The 16103-nt window shown below is 54.6% G+C and overlaps 5 protein-coding genes across 5 annotated transcripts; 2 read left to right on the top strand and 3 right to left on the bottom strand.

Annotated features, from left to right (window-relative positions):
• Positions 1-111: 111 nt before the first annotated feature.
• On the bottom strand, positions 112-630 carry RHO25_001358 (uncharacterized protein; the record flags this gene model as incomplete). The annotated part of the gene is made up of 1 exon (XM_065602104.1): positions 112-630. One exon carries the CDS (start codon positions 628-630, stop codon positions 112-114), a length of 519 nt encoding a protein of 172 aa, XP_065458176.1.
• Positions 631-1714: 1084 nt separating this feature from the next.
• On the top strand, positions 1715-2786 carry RPL5 (60S ribosomal protein uL18; the record flags this gene model as incomplete). The annotated part of the gene is made up of 3 exons (XM_023593968.2): positions 1715-1723; positions 1820-1851; positions 1919-2786. The coding sequence occupies 3 exons, from the start codon at positions 1715-1717 to the stop codon at positions 2784-2786; spliced, it is 909 nt and encodes a 302-aa protein (XP_023460262.1).
• A 349-nt stretch (positions 2787-3135) lies between these two features.
• Positions 3136-6946, bottom strand: RHO25_001356 (uncharacterized protein; the record flags this gene model as incomplete). Its single annotated transcript, XM_023593966.2, has 3 exons — positions 3136-4287; positions 4337-6819; positions 6886-6946. 3 exons carry the CDS (start codon positions 6944-6946, stop codon positions 3136-3138), a joined length of 3696 nt encoding a protein of 1231 aa, XP_023460260.2.
• A 2153-nt stretch (positions 6947-9099) lies between these two features.
• On the top strand, positions 9100-11142 carry RHO25_001355 (uncharacterized protein; the record flags this gene model as incomplete). The annotated part of the gene is made up of 1 exon (XM_023593965.2): positions 9100-11142. The coding sequence occupies one exon, from the start codon at positions 9100-9102 to the stop codon at positions 11140-11142; it is 2043 nt and encodes a 680-aa protein (XP_023460255.1).
• A 677-nt stretch (positions 11143-11819) lies between these two features.
• RHO25_001354 (uncharacterized protein) lies at positions 11820-14465 on the bottom strand (the record flags this gene model as incomplete). Its single annotated transcript, XM_023593964.2, has 1 exon — positions 11820-14465. One exon carries the CDS (start codon positions 14463-14465, stop codon positions 11820-11822), a length of 2646 nt encoding a protein of 881 aa, XP_023460254.1.
• Positions 14466-16103: the final 1638 nt, after the last annotated feature.

Raw genomic sequence — 16103 nt, 5'->3', positions numbered from 1 at the left:
CTTTTCGCCGTCTCGTACCCGTCAACGCTCAAATTCGTCGCATGAAAAATCGTGACCACGCCCTTCAAAAACGAAAACGCCCTGCTGCTGATGAAAAGGAAACTAGTCCGCTCAATTGAGTATTGTTGTGAACCACGCAGGCCCGGTCCTGAAATTCTGATCATTCGCATTCGGCGTTGAACTTCCACCAGTGCTTTGCGTCTTCGAGTTCGCTGTCTCATTGGGCACGGCAGGGCCTAGTACTGCGTGCTCGTTGGCGGTGGGATGACTCGTAGCGTGCGATAAGTTCCGTTGCGATGTGGGTTCGCTCCAGTTCCCAGAGTCCGAGAGTAATGGCTCGGATGCGCCGTGTCGCTCCGGTCCTGCTGAGTTTGGGGTTCTTCCTCTGTTGGCCCTGTTGGCGTTGCGTCGCCGTGGTCGGGCGGGTTTCGTGATGAGTTCCGTGAGCAAGTCAGTAGCGTTCTTCGCACGCGACTTCACGGAGCATGGCGAGGGTTCGGTCATACCATATGTGACTTGCGAGACCCACTCAGCGTCGAAGAGTGCACGTTTCTCTGCTAGGCTAATATCCCTGAGTGTAAAAAACATTTGGTCAGCATTATTGCTTCGGACATCCTCATCCTTTGCCATTACGTCGCGCGTGTCGTGAAGCTTAGTGAGCACGACTTACAATTTCCGGACAGTGAAGTCGTCGCACACTTCCTCAAACAACTCATCGCAAAGGACTAGCCATTTGCCATTACTTCCACTGTCACCTGGCGTGTTAGCTCTGTTTCCGCAGCGGCTGCGGGAGGAAGTGTCAATGAGGATGTACTTGCTGGAGCTGATTGAGACGTTGATCCGGATATCTGTGAGCCACCCTGTGGCATTTACTTCTAATAGCAGCTTTGATCAGGGCCTAGAAATGGTCAGTCCCCATCTGGCGTCACTCAAGCAATGCAGCTGCTTCCACAGGCTTGAGAAGGTGGGAACGGTCGAAAGCAGCGCAGTTGAAGAAAATAGCAACCGACCTTGGAAGACGAATCGGCTCTCGCCATGGCTGGCAAACAAGCAGAGGTAGCGGTTCGGCTAGGATGTCAAGGAAAGAACGATGGCGGCATGGGCAGGATGAACGGCTCAATGCTGGGACAGCGGAAAGTCACGACGCATGATTGACAACAGACCATAGGCAGCACAGCGCCATGATGCACGCCGGCGTTTGCCACATTGAGCATAGGTGAGAGGAGGTCGATGCGAAGAGTGTCTCTGCGTGTGCTCTCTCGACCACTGAGATGCAATCTGATCGGCATGAAAGTTGTGGACGAACCATCTGATGCGGGTGCTCAGGCTGCTGTCTGCCCCAGACATGGTATCGAGACTGTGCTGCGATGGATGGCTTGAGACATGTTTTAGAACGACAGCTTGAGCTGATCAGATTCGTGCACGTGACGGTCTCGGAAGGCGGGATTGATATCGGAGCGGAGCGAGCAGCCTCGGCGCGGACGAGCTGGCGGGGCGGTGATGCGGTCGATGAGACACATCCGGTCGTGTGCGCGAGAGAGAGAGGAGAGCGCAAGTGGTGGAGGGGTGTTGGTCACCCATTGCCAAGATTTCGTGTGTCGGAAGCCTTGCACGCACGCGGCTACTCCCGCCGATTGGAATTTGTGCACTCTCCATTTCGTCGCCAGCGCCCGCCAGCTGCACCATCGCCAACACCCAGCGACGCACCGACAAGATGCCTTTCGTGAGTATTTCCCCACGCCGGAGGACGATGAGTCGCCGCAAGTTGCTTCGGAAGGGGGTCTGAAGCGTCAATTGCTGACTCGGGACTGTGTTGTAGACCAAGTTGGTCAAGAACAGCGCCTACTTCAGGTGAGTATTTCCTGCCTTTCCTTTGCGTTTCCCTCTGCCTGCGACGACAGCATCTGACCTTCCTCAGCCGTTACCAGGTGAAGTACAAGCGCCGCCGATCTGGCAAGACCGACTACTACGCCCGCAAGCGCCTCATCACCCAGGCCAAGAACAAGTACAATGCACCAAAGTACCGCCTGGTGATCCGCTTCACCAACAAGGACATCATTGCTCAGATCGTCACCTCTGAGCTCACCGGCGACAAGGTCTTCGTTGCCGCCTACGGCCACGAGCTGAAGCGCTACGGCATCACCCACGGTCTCACCAACTGGGCCGCCGCTTACTGCGTTGGTCTTCTCATCGCCCGCCGCGCACTCAACAAGCTCGAGCTGGAGGACACCTTCACTGGTGTTGAGGAGGCTGATGGCGAGTTCACCGAGACTCAGCCAGAGGAGGTTGACGGCGAGACCCGCCGCCCATTCAAGGTCTTCCTCGATGTCGGTCTCACCCGCACCAGCACTGGTGCCCGTGTCTTCGGTGCCATGAAGGGTGCCTCAGACGGCGGTCTCTACGTGCCACACTCCGAGAAGCGTTTCCCTGGTTACGACATCGAGACCAAGGAGCTCGACGCCGAGACTCTCCGCAAGTACATCTTCGGCGGTCACGTCGCTGAGTACATGGAGACCCTCGCCGACGACGATGAGGAGCGCTACAAGTCTCAGTTCTCTGGCTACATCGACGACGAGATTGAGGCTGATGGCCTCGAGGAGCTGTACCAGGAGGCCCACAAGGCCATCCGCGAGGACCCATGGAAGAAGGATGATGAGGCCGGCGAGAAGAAGAGCAAGGACGAGTGGAAGGCAGAGTCGCTCAAGTTCAAGCAGAACAAGCTCACACGCGAGGAGCGTCGCCAACGTGTGCAAGAGAAGATCCAGGCTCTGGCAGCGGAGCTGTAGATTTCCTCAGCCGGTGGATGGACATCTTCGCGGTCGTAGTACTGCTGGGAGTTTCGTTCGTGTTGTTCACGGATGTCACGGATTGGGAGGCGCAAATAAGGAAAGCATTAGCGGCGTTATGATGATGATCGCACCTTCGTAGTGCTATGAATTTCGAATCTTGCACCCTTTCCGTGAAATCACTCCCACTTGTCTCATGCATCTGTGCTCATCCACCATTGTCTACTTAAGTTCGTACATCATTGCTCGTTCCGGCGTATAGAAATGGTACATCTACATGGACCCAATGCCCAGCTTTGACGTGAAAAAATACTCTCTGATCATCGCGGTGCTGTACCACGGCCCGCGACTAGCTTCTGCTGTCTTGAGCTACGTTCATCCTCGCCTTCAATTGTGCTTCCTTGAAATCCTCCCAACCCTTCGGATCCTGCTCCTGGATCGTCCGCAAATCATTCATGTTAGCGCCGACTTTCCGCAGTGCAGAGTCCCAGCCGTCATGCTCAACAAGAGACTTCAGTTCTGGCCCACTGATGCCCTCTAGCTGGACTCGTAGAGCGTTGAGGCGCGCGACTTCCTCTTCTTTGCTCCATCGTATGTCGATATTGTCCTCCACGGCCGAGGTTACTGGTGAATCAACGACTTCGCGACGCATGCGCTGCCCAAGTCGGTGCAAATGACCCTCTTCCATACCCAGTGCACGCGCGGCCAGTGAGACATCGCTACTGTGGCGGGAGACTGCCGGGCGAAAGGTCGCAGCTTCGTCGTAATCGGGCTCCTCGTCGTCGTCACTCACTCTATCACCGGCATCGGCCGTTTGGAGCGCGGGTACTACGGGCAGATCAGCTGAGGAAGCTGTCGAAGCCGCCTTGGGAGAAGGCGGCGCCAGGCGTGTTTCCGGATATTCTTCTTCGAAGCGTTGGATCATGCTTTGTAGAGTTTGGTCCAGGAAGCTGAGTCGCCGATATGCCATTTCGTCGCCACTTGTTGCCTCCTTTGCGAGTGCCGGTTGAAGTCGGGCACGGATCTTGCGTGCACTATCCAAGAGGTTCTTGCTCATCTTCTTAGCTTTGCCACGCTGTTCTTCATCCCCAACCAGTCCGGCAGAAGACCCAGGCCGAGAGGGTCTGTTGCCGGAAGATGTTGGCACGCTGCTTCGGCGAAGATCATTGGCCTTCTCTCCCAACACGTATTGCAATGCTTTCACAACACCTGTCCCACCGACAATGTAATCTCCATCGGGTGCTGGATCATCGTTGTCATGGTTCTCAGGGTAGCCATCCACATGGCCCACGAGATGCATCAGGACGTCAGGAACTGCGACCTCCTTGATTTGCTTCTCGCCGCCATGAGGTTCTGACATGGAAGTCATTGCGTTGGTAGTCGCAAAGGTCGATGTGTCAGTAGCCTCTGCGATCGCAAATTGCTCCATGTTGCGTAGCGAATAAGCCACGACCTGTTTAGCAAGAGCTTTGACGACCTCGCTGTTATCAGGCGAAGGTACCTAGAATGTGTCAGCTGGAATCAACAACATGCGACGCTGAGCAACTTACGTCTATGTCGATGCAGATCAAGGTGTTAGACACTCGTACAGCGGCCATGTAACTAGCATAGAGCGCACAAGCCTCCTCCTGATCGCCCTCTTCTTTAGCATTGGCCAAGGCTGAAAGCTCGGGGTTCTCCAATATGTTGATGTGAGCGAGCAGCGGTCCCTCAGGCAATACGTCTGCGAGTGCAATGGCTTGCTTTGGACTCATTCCCACATCTGCGAGGTGAATTCGTTTCAGGTACTTGAGTTGACCAATGTATCTCCGGAGCAGTGAGATTGTTTCGTTGTCTTGGCCACAGAGATCAGGATTGTGGCTCAAGTCAATAAATCGAAAGTCCGGAAGCTTGACCAATGCTGGGAACAATACTTTGACAGAAGCACTGTCGAGATTGCATCCAGCGAAGCTCAGCCCCCAGCAAGGCGTGCCGCCTCTCGCGCTCAGCGCTTCTGCAATCGAATCGAGTTTGCCACGCAGGTCATTTCCTCCGAGGTCCAGTCCCCCACATACTCCTGATCGCAGCCAGTGAAGAATGTGCTGCAATCCCTCGTCATCGAGGTGATTACCTGCAAATCCGAGTCGGTTGATTCCACACATGATAGCAGCATCCACGATTTTTCGGATATGCGATGCAGTCAAGCCACACTCGGAAACAATAAGCTCTTCGAGCTTATCGCCACCCAAACGCTGACTTAGACATTTGTACAGTATCTCTGCAGTGTCTGCATCAGATGTCTGGCTCACCGTCGCAAGTTGGGAGCCTTGGTCGAGGGTCTCATGGGCACTCGAAGGTATGCTTGCAGGAAATCGTATCATCGACATGTCGATTGCCTTGATAGATCTGCACATATAGAGGAATAGGCTGATATGCTTCCACCCGACCCGCGTAATCCGAGGGTTATTCTTGAGCGTCAGCTTTTCAACCACACCGCTTCGTTCTTGGTACGATCGAGCTTCCACGCCCTGCCGATGTTTGGGCGTAGTGCTTTTCCGCCGCGTGGGTTGCGGTTTTGTAGCCGCTAGTAATCCAGCAAGGATGCAGCGCAGCCCTTCATCGCTGAGATCAGCATCTTCCAATAGCAATTTCTTCACAGGTACCACTGCAAGCCAGTCTCCCAGCGTTACCATGTCAGCAAGCTGCAACCGGGAGCCGGTGAGGTTGAGGCAATGCACCACACCAGGCTCGTGCGGCACGCAGCAAGTTGGAGACATCAATTGCTCAGTAATGCGCTTCAAGATGGGCGTCTCGCGGAGCTGACAACATCGTCTATATATTCGGACAGGATCAGTAGTTGGCCGGTCTTGTCTGCTGGCATCTACGGGAGGAGCTGTCGTTGTGGTGGGTATCGGTGGTTTTCCAGGCGGCGAGGATGCGTCAGCATCCATTGATAGCTCGACAGGTATCGAGCCGTTCTCCTCAGCGCGTCGCCGTCGTTTCTCCTTACGCTCCTTGCGTTCCTCTTCTGATCTCTTTTTCTTCTCTTTCTTTCTCGTCATGCCATCCTTCTCATCGACGCTTCCGATCGGCGGGCTGACGCTCCCGACAGACGGCGTCCCGGCATGGTCGGGGTGTTCTGTGTTTGGCTTCGAAGGTATTGGCAGGGCTTTACTCTTGCTGTTAAGCTCGGCATCAGCCTTCTCATCTACGTCCTCCCGACGCGCCTGCGGGTGTTTGAGCGCTTCGCCCTCAGCTCGCTCCTTGAGCTTGAAGTCTTTTTTTCGCTGCTTCTTTTCCTCCTCATCCTCCTCATCGTGATACTTGGGGCCGCCGGCGATCTCGACATCCACGCAGAATGACACTTTTCTCAAGCGGCTCACATCCACTTCGGATAGCAGACACCGCTCCCGGTTGGGATCGATGTTGAGCACACGCCGTGCACACATTCCACCTTTGGCCTGGACTTTAGGCGCGACATTGCTCTGGCCAGCAGACAGCTTGCGGGTAAGGTTGGAAAAGAAGTTGGACGACGACTCCTTCGGACGCAGTGGTACATGTGGCTCGGCGCCCTCTGTAGGCCCTCCATTTACGTTGTTTGCGGCACCTGCTGCAGCGGGTACTGAACCGACAGCAGCAGTCGAGGGGGGCGGAGTGGCTTGAGCACCTCCTGTAGTTGGGGAAGCGGTGGGTGTGGAAGAGAAATTGCTGCTAATCTTGTTTAGCCAAGAGGTTCGCCGGGGCATGGTCTTCCCATCGCTGCTCAGCTTCTCTGAACTCGAACGGCTCAGCAGGCCTGGCCGCCTCGTGGTGCGGGTGCTCGCAGCTGTGGGCGTGCTGGGATGTGCTGCGGTAGTGTCCTTCACGGGTTCGAGCGGCGTGGGCGTGGTCACGGCGCGGGGAAAATACGAAGAGCGGGCGCCATCGGGGGCGGCTTGCTGCAGCGGACTGCGTGGTGCCGGTGGGTTGTGGCCGTTCTGCTGCTCCCGGGGTGGTGCGGGGGTGTTCGGCGTCGAGGAGGGAGCGGGCGTGGCCTTGCGGGCGTCGGCGGTGGCTGCAGGCGCATGTGTGGATCAGCTCGGTGCACGACCTAGGCGCCGCGTTGGGCTCGCTGACTGACCTTTGGGCGATTTTTGCGGATGATGTAACCAGCTCACGTCGACGCCGTGAATGCCCTCCATGCTGGCAGCGTCGACCGACCAGAAAGCGTGGTCATCGCATGTGATCAGTCGCCATGTGAAATGTTGCGGTTGGTGGGTGTTGCAGCGCACGGCGCGGTTATCGCAGAGCAGATGCGACTGGAAGAAGGGCACAGCAGCAGCAGCAGCAGCCGGCGAGGACGATGTTGATGATGTCGTGCGCAGGTCGTCGGCACGTGCACACTCCTCCATCATAATTCTTGTGCACGATGCCCGCTCGGCTCTCCAGGCAGAGCCTCCGACGCCACACTGCTCGGCCGGCTGTCAGTAGCGGCTGCAATTGTGCAATACCCGGTCCAACAAGTCGAGATGCGTTTCCATGGCCATCGTGAGCGACAGCAGAGGCAAGTCTATATCACCGCTCCCCTCCTGTCCGCCGCGGCCGGAGCACGAGCACGCATCTCACAGACCAACACAGCGAGGCCTAAATTGCCTCTGCCAGGTCCTCAGCCGCGAGCCACTGCTGTGCCTGCTCGCTGTCGTCGGATGCTCCGTGCATGCAACACAAGCTCTCGGAAGCCGAGTCCCAGCACCGCGCTGTCTCAGCTCAGTCGTACTGCATCTGCCCGTCCCAGCTGGACCTACATGAACGAGACGGAGGACAGCGCGAAAGCAGCACGCCTAGCAGCGTGGACGCCTCGCGCCTCGGTCCCATCAGCTGGTGCTTGGATTGCCTGTTGTGGTGCCAACTAAGCATTAGAGACAAGAATAGTCCGAGCAAGGCATGCCTGATGATAACTCTGTTCATCCTCCTTATCCATGCACCTGGACCGCTGGACGCCGCTCAGTCAGCACTTACAAACCGTATTTGCCCGTCTGTTCAGTGCTTCGCTCGCCACTACAGTCGAAGCAGTTGAATAAGCACTGCGATAGTGTATAGATCCTGTGGCCGCAGCCCAGCCAGAGTGGCGCCTGCGTTGTGGTAAAATAGTCGGCTGATCGTCAGCATCATCCCATATCTATTCCCATGGCATGAACTCCGGGAATGCCACGGAAACAGGCCTGACCCAATCTATACTTTTTGCCGAAGATTCACTGTCGAGCACATCGTCAGTCAGTAGGGTTACGCGGCTGGACCTTACAGATGCACGATCGATCTGTGCCACGCTGCTTTTGTGGCTCTTGTGGCAGAGGAATGATAACATGCGTGCTTGTGCCCCTCCTCGGAACATAGGCCAGATATAGACCAATCTCGAAGCCGTCTGCATCACCTGCCCAAAGTCTTTCATGCCTTCTCTGGACTCGATATGAATCCACGTCGGCTATGGTTTCGACGTCGATACAGGCCAATTTGCTGACGTCCACGCTTGGATGGTGACTTCAAGTAGACGGACATCCTTGGCAGATATTTCGTCCCTCTACTTCGTGGTATTATTGAGTTGACTATCGACCTCACAACCCTCGAATGCCTAGTGCTGAATGGCATCCCAAACCGCTCCTGTGCACACATCGTACATGGACAGAAGCGGGCAGCTGTGCAGGATTGTCAGCATTCCTATAAATTCCGACCTAGCGTTGGAGCTTTTAGATGCCGTCGCGGTCCTGCCCATAGCTTTGTTGCACACGCGCCTAGGCTTATGTGACCACGTGAAAGGATGCAAGTCGCCAGCATGACTTCGATCACGAAGATGGGCCGTGGCAGCGTGCGCAGATGACAAGACGGAGGTCACGCCCAGCGTTGAACGACAGCAGCTCGACGCACAACGTTTCTGCTGCACTTGATGTGATTGGCTGCCACGATGCAGTCGGTCGATCCCCAGGCTGCCGCCGCTGGTCGTGGGTGGAGGGCAAGAGGGAAGAGGTGGGATGCAGAGTGTCGCGTGTCCCATCAAGGTCGTGTACATCTATCATCGCGCTGCTGGCCGAGCGAGACATCGCGAGGCATTTCGAAGTCCACGGCCGTCGTGCCAGAACGAGCAGCAATCTTCAGTTTGCCCGGCCAGATCCAGCTCCGCGGTCGCTGCGTGTACCTTGCATTGTTGTCGCGAGGTGACGTCGGTCGCCAGATTTCCGTGTGCCATCACTTTCTCACCGCACCCACCACGGAATCGCGAGGCTGCTGGGCAAGCCGGGGGCGGAGGTTGCTGGTATTTGCTCGTAGGTCGCGCGGGTCGTGACCAGCACCTCCATCGAACATGCACATTTGCTTCCGCCTGCTGTTCTCGGTGCTGGTTGCCGAAGCCCTCGCCGCACCTCCAGCTCAGATTCCGTTGCAGGACGAGCAGGCGCCAGCGAGCGCGCTTTCTCACACGACGAAGAAGAGGAAACTTCACGGCCGCTTCTTGCACATCACAGACTTCCACCCAGACCGATTCTACCAAGTCTCCTCGTCGACTTCCGAAGATGCAGCGTGCCACCGCGGACAAGGCCCGGCGGGCATCTACGGCGCCGAGTCCAGCGACTGTGACAGTCCGATTGCCCTGATCAATAAGACGATGGAATGGGTCGCAAAAGAGTTCAAGGATAGTATCGACTTTGTCATCTGGACAGGCGACTCGGCGCGTCACGACAATGATGAGGAGTACCCGCGAACGGCGGACCAAGTACTTGGTTTGAATAGGTTCATGGTGGATAAGATGACCGAAGCATTCGGCAGGCACAATGGCGACGAGGAGGACGATGATCCCAACAACGACTTCGTCATCCCAATTGTGCCGAACTTGGGAAACAACGACATTCTGCCACACAACATTCTGGCCAAAGGCCCGAACAGATGGACCAGAACCTATGCGGGCCTCTGGAAGCAGTTCATCCCGCAAGTCCAGTCGCATTCTTTCGAGCAGGGAGGTTGGTTCTACGTGGAAGTGATCCCGCAGAAGCTCGCGGTATTTAGTCTGAATACCCTCTACTTCTTCAACAGTAACGCTGGCGTCGATGGATGCGCACTGCACGGAGAGCCTGGGTATCAGCAGATGGAATGGCTGCGGGTGCAGCTGCAGTTCATGCGTGATCGAGGAATGAAGGCCATGCTGACTGGGCACGTGCCGCCAGTTCGTCAGGATGCGAAGACTGCGTGGGACGAAACATGCTGGCAGAAGTACACTCTTTGGCTACGGCAGTATCGCGATGTGATTGTCAGTAGTCACTATGGTCACTTCAATTACGATCACTTTATGTTACAGGACTTCAAGGACCTGGAGAAAGACACGAAGAAAGGACGCATGCAGTATGTGCATACAGAAGACTCCGGAGATGACGATCTGTCTGCAGTTGGCAAAACAGACTATTTCTTGCAATTGCGTGATGAATGGTCAGATTTACCTTCGCCACCAAAGGCCAAATCGAAAGATTGGCTCGATACTACGACCAAGGGGAAGAAGGACAAGTTCCGAAAAAAGCAGAAGAAATATCTCAAGAAAATCGGCGGCGAGTATGCACAACGCTTTGCGGCTAGCTTCGTGAGCCCAAGTGTTGTACCGAATCTGTTCCCAACCCTGCGCGTGTTCGAGTACAATACCACCGGCCTTGAGGACCACGTTATGGATGTGAACAGCGTAACAGAGCCGGCGCCATTCGATTTCGAAGACTCTGATATTATTGACGTGACGGGGAAAAAGAAAAAGAAGAAAAAGATGCCCAAGAAGTACAAATTTACGATCCCTGAACCGCCATCGAAATCCTCGCCGCCAGGCCCAGCGTATTCTCCTCAAACCTTTTCGCTGGTGAAATTCACGCAATATTTCGCCAACCTCACGCGTATCAATAACGATTTCGCGGGCGAGGAGATTGGTGATGACAGCATGGAGACTGATAAATGGCGCGAAGGTAAGCACAAAGGCAAGAAGCCTCCCGCCAAAGATCATAAGCCGAAGCCGAAGGAGTTCAAATACGAAGTTCTGTACGATACGAAACATGACAAGGTGTATCACCTGGACGATCTTACCTTGCCTAGCTTATTGGACCTCGCGAGAAGGATAGGTGACTTTCAGCCAGAGGATGAGAGCCTAGCATTAGATGAAGACGGTGATGAGCGAGACAACGATAGTGATGATCAGGATGATGAGGACAGCGAAGATTTCGAGGAGATGGGCAAGAAAGGAAAGAAGAAAAAGAAGAAGCATCGCAAAGGCAAGAAGCGACAGCATCGAAAACAGAACGAGGCGTGGTATACATTTGTGCGGAGAGCGTACGTTGATACCATGTCTCCTGATGAGATTGATGAGGAATTTGGATATTGATGCGCATGAATTGAAAACGACACGAGAGGCAATCTTTAGACGCTTCACTTATTACCGCATTCTCTCCATGTGGTAACTTGACACTGTCATACCATTTCCAATTTCCGCGGCGTTGAACTCACTTGCAGGATCCACATACACATGAGCAGTTCAAGTTCCTGCTCACTTTGATCCCGAGAAAGATGGCGGAAACGCGCTGAAACCCCAATATGCAGATATCTGACGGTATAGTGAGCGCTTCCCGTAGCAGGCCCAAAGGGTTCTCACGTTATGCGTTGGCTCGCTGGAGAGTGGTGCCAGCGATAGTCTCTGGCCCGATGCGAGGCTTTAGGGACCACCCAAAGCAGGAGCGTTTGAAAGCAATCGCGAAGGCTATCTGCCTATATGGACATTGTACCACAAGTGCAAAGTGATCGAGCATCTGGGTGCCGGTACCATAGTACAACGAATCTCGTCAAGCCAACATCAGTGACAATTAATTTCCTGCTCCTGCTCATCGTCATCCATTATCATTCGTGTTTGGAGCAAATCATGCTCGCTCTCTATTTACATGCAAGTTTGACAGCCCAGCTGATTCCAAGCCAACCATGGACCTACGGAGCATAAAACACAATTCCATCATTCGGACACCAGCTTCTGCTGAACACACGATAGCCACCCGTCCATAACTTCGCCCTTCATGTCGTCCCCAGGTGATACTTATCTCGATTCACAATTTGCTGGCTGAGCGCGGCATTCAGCACCCAGTCTGATGTCACAATACGTGCTTCGAGATCGTGCTTCTCCGCCTCTTTTCGGAAGGCGGTCCACAGCTTGGTCTCAGCCGCGGTCTCTCCTGATACGAGATAGACACAATTGAACTCGTCGTCATGACCCTGGTTCTGGCTCTCTGCGCCAGCGGCGGGATCTGTTCGCGAGCGACGCGTAGCCAAGGAGATGCCAGTACGGCCTTGATACATGAGTGCAACGCCACCATTGAGAGTGATGATATCTTTGTACGTGTCGAAGCCGCCCTTGATGTCTTTGGTCACGTAGATGGACCACCCAGCGAACAACTTGTGCTGATTCTGCTTGGCACGATCAAGTGACTCGGCCAGTTTGAAACCAAGGCGCTCTTCGCCATCCCGGTCCTTGAGCATGGGCGGGTCCTCTATTAGCTTCTTCTTTTCTAGAGCAGCATCAAGAAAGCTCGTGTGCACGACAAGTGGGGATCGGGCTATAGCGCAAACGAATTTCTTGGTTCGAAGAAGTTTGGGCGCTACGAGAATGTCGACGTCTTTGGGATCCTGTGTGAGATGAATGCCGAGTTGACGGAGAGTCGTTTTATCCTTGGACTCTTTGGCGCCATTGTCTTGCCATCGATCGTCGCCAGTGACCATCATCCGGTGTTTGATAGGGGGCAAAGCCGCTGTGTTCGTTGTTTTCGCCTTTTTGTTTGGCTTGCTTCCTACTTGTTGCGTCTCCCCGTCGCTGAGATCAGGATCCAGAGCCGAGGCCTCGTACTCTTCGCTTGCTCTCTTCCTAGAGTGACGTGCCGGAGGAATGGGTGAAGACCTGTCTTCCGCTGCGGTTGCACGTAGTCCGCCATAGACGACACCGCCTTTACGCTTGGTCTCTTTTTGGTAGGCAGCGATGTCCGCAGCTGCTGAGATCAAGCTTTCCTTAGCCTTTTGCTTCGAAGCACGCCCAGTACTAGGTGGCATGGGTGAATCGGCGGGCTCATGTGAGTGAGCTGCAGGTCGAGGTGTGGCAGCTGCGTCTGATTTCTTTGGCCGGCCAGGTCGTCTCTTGGTTGACTTCTGCTCAGTTTCAGGCTCCGCTTCGTCTTCAGTCTCAGCATCTTCCGCGTCAGGCATGTGCGTGTCAAACTCCATTCTCTCAGGCTCCGGAGCAGCTTTGGAGGTTGTAGCGCTCTCAGGAGCTTTGGGCTTCTGTACCACAGCCACCTTTCGTGGCGACTTTGGTCGCGGGAAGAAGATGCGCTCAACGCTCTTCATGTCGAGGCTAGTCTGACCAGTGACTTCGCCAAGATTTGTACGAGTGGGAAATTGGGTGTATCTCGGATTTGATGTGGCTTGGATAGCACATTTCGCGAAGCTCTCCTCCAGCCAAAGATGGTTGACAATTTGAATGTTCCATTCTTGAGCAGCTTCGCACTTCTCTCCCGATCGATGGGCAGTGATCAGATGCGTGTTGTCTTGTTTCATTGTCTTCGTATACTCGGCTCCGCTATACTTGATCAAATTCTCAACGTAGAGACGTGCCTCACCACTGTAATTCGACAGACTGATCCTCATGTTCTCGAAGCCAGGAATTCCTTGAGGCGGTAGAGGGTAGTGAAGGAGCTTCCGCAGTGGACTGGTGTATTTGTTGCGCTGTATAACATGATACAGCCACGCCAAATTTGCGACTTCTTTGCCAGCCTGCGAAGCCGTGATATATTCTTTGCCCGCTCGGAAACCGCCAATATAGATGTCGCACTCTTCGACAGTATCCACAATCTTTACGCCGCCAACTTCCAGGGTAGCAGTCAGAGCTTCAATCAAGTGCTCGGAGATGTCCAAGTCTTGAGCAAAGTATATCTTCTTGCACGGCAGAGCGTTGAAGGCTTTGCGTGATTTTGATGGACTCGGCGGCACGCTCGTTGATACTACAGCAGACACTGCCCCGGTGAGTTGAGGTGTGGGCGACGGCCGCACAGGAGCGTTGTTTCGGCGAAGTATTTCTGGATCTGGAAACTGGTATGGCTTTTCGCTGATCTTCTTGCCGAGACGAATGCAAGCATCGAACCAGTGAGGCAGCACAATCTTGCAGTCCAGTCCCTTCTCCTCCACAACTTTGCATTTGGTATTGTCTGTGCTCATGGTCACAATGTGTGTTACGAGCTTGGTCATGCCTTTGCTCGGCTGACCTCCCAGCGCGATGACGCCTGCTTTGATGGCCTCGGCGTCGCCTTCGGGCAAATCTGCACAAGATAGGACAACATCTTGGAAGTACTGGCTAGGGTCGGGACTGTGCTGGCGGGGCGAGGTCTGCTTGCCACGCTGAATACAGTCCCGCACCCATGAGGGCTTGACAATGAAGATTCCGAGGTCTAAACAGCGCGAGTATTGCGGAAAGTCGACGTGGGTGGATACGACGTGCGTGACGGTGTCGATGTCGTCGATGGAGCGGTCGTCGTCGCGCAGAGCTCGAAAGGTGGCGCCGTTGTCGTCGAGTGTCGTCAGCAGCGTGTTTGTTCGCTCCGCGGTAAGATCATCGCTGGGTATAATGGTGAAGACCACGCCCTCGAACAGAGGACCTGTTTCGGCTTCGTCGGCCATGGCTGCAGTGGCCTGTTATACACCACTCGCAAACAGTTGTTGTCAATTGTGGAGCTGGAAGTGCGAAGGACGTGTCACGCGTAGGCAGTCGCGTTCGCCACGCGTGGAGACCACGATCACGTGTGAAAGCTTGGCTGGCTGCAGCAAAGCGAGAGCGACCACGATGGCAACACTGCTAGCAATTTAGTACACCAACATTGCGAGACCCTCCGATAACGAGAACGCTTTGCAAGTACGCATCAGGATCCCTGCGATGATTGTAGGAGTGCACAGCAAACGGAACGTCAAGACCCAGAACGAGGATTCCACTGCACGATTGCAGTACGGTTCACATCGGTTATAAGTGATGGTCGCCGACACACGAGGATACCTGATACGACAATACATCAAGATGCTCTTTCGCACATCTTTGCACTTCGTAGGTGGACTCACCTGGCTGTCTTGTCAATACGAGCTCTGGGCTTTGCTCATCTCATAATTGGAACCACGCAATGCTGAACGAGCGTGTGAAACCGAAATGCTGCGCAGTGTCAAGGTAATGAGGGCCAGAGGTCGACGGTTGGCATGGCGGCCTCCAACCTGAATCTGCGACGCTCGAATCTGGTACAGACTGGCCATTGAGTATCGATGCCGGTGGCACGTCTGGGAACACTGTTTGTTGTGAGATCGTAACACTGTCCAGATGAATCGCAGCACCAAGAGGACCTCCCCTCCCACCGGAAAGCAAAATGGGAACTCGCCTCTGATTTCGCGCCTTCAATACTGCGTTCAGAGGAATCTGAGCATATATTTGCTCGTTGCATCTCTGCATTCTGCGGCGTGGTTAAGGCATTTAGTGTACAGAAGGAAGACAAGCAAACAATCAAGGTCGCGAGAGACACCCAAGCGTCAATGCTTCCGGGTTTCCATTTTGCTGTCCACGGCTGGCTCCTGTCCTTGAAGATTTTGCAGTATGCCAGGTACGAACACAATGATAACTCGGCAACCTTCAGACGTACTTCGCTGTCCACCTTGAGTCTACTATCATGACTGGGCGAGCTGGTATTGTCAGACCGCGGCTCAGCAAGCCGCAATAGCATGTGAGTTTACTGGAGTGTTTCGAATGTTCACTCAAGCTGCACCTCTGTTGGTCTTCATTTCAGGAGCGGATAAGTCTCTCGATGCACTTCCCACCCAGCAACATGAGGCCTAAGTGGAGTGATGCCACGGATGGCGGATGGGCGTTACTTGTCAAGCGTTTCCTTGCATGTCGATCTTTCCTACGAGTCAAAATGCCACCTAGTGACAGAACCCGATGTGGCTTTCGTAGGCCACGGCTCGAATCAGTTCTGGACAGTACGAACCAAGAACAGAGTTGGAGAGATAGGCTTGGGCCCTTCGGGCATTCGAGCAACTGAATTGCGGGTTAACACGGCAGGCGGAGATCCGCGGGCGTGTGCTGGCGATGCCCGGTCAAGAGGATGTCGCGTTGCAGGGGATGCGGCATGAATTCGAGGATGCTCCAGACAGTGTCGGTGGACAGCGACAACAAACACAGGACGCGTGTAGTAGCGAGCACGATTCGTCAATTCCTTGGGTAACCTGCTCAATGGGTGGGATAGCGTCGGCAAGAGCTCGGTTGCTGCTGCTTGAGCCATT

This window comes from Cercospora beticola, chromosome 1 (assembly GCF_033473495.1).
Source record: "Cercospora beticola chromosome 1, complete sequence".
NCBI classification, from domain to species: domain Eukaryota; kingdom Fungi; phylum Ascomycota; class Dothideomycetes; order Mycosphaerellales; family Mycosphaerellaceae; genus Cercospora; species Cercospora beticola.
Note: the sequence above shows the minus strand (reverse complement) of the source record. Positions and strands in the feature narration are given on the sequence as shown.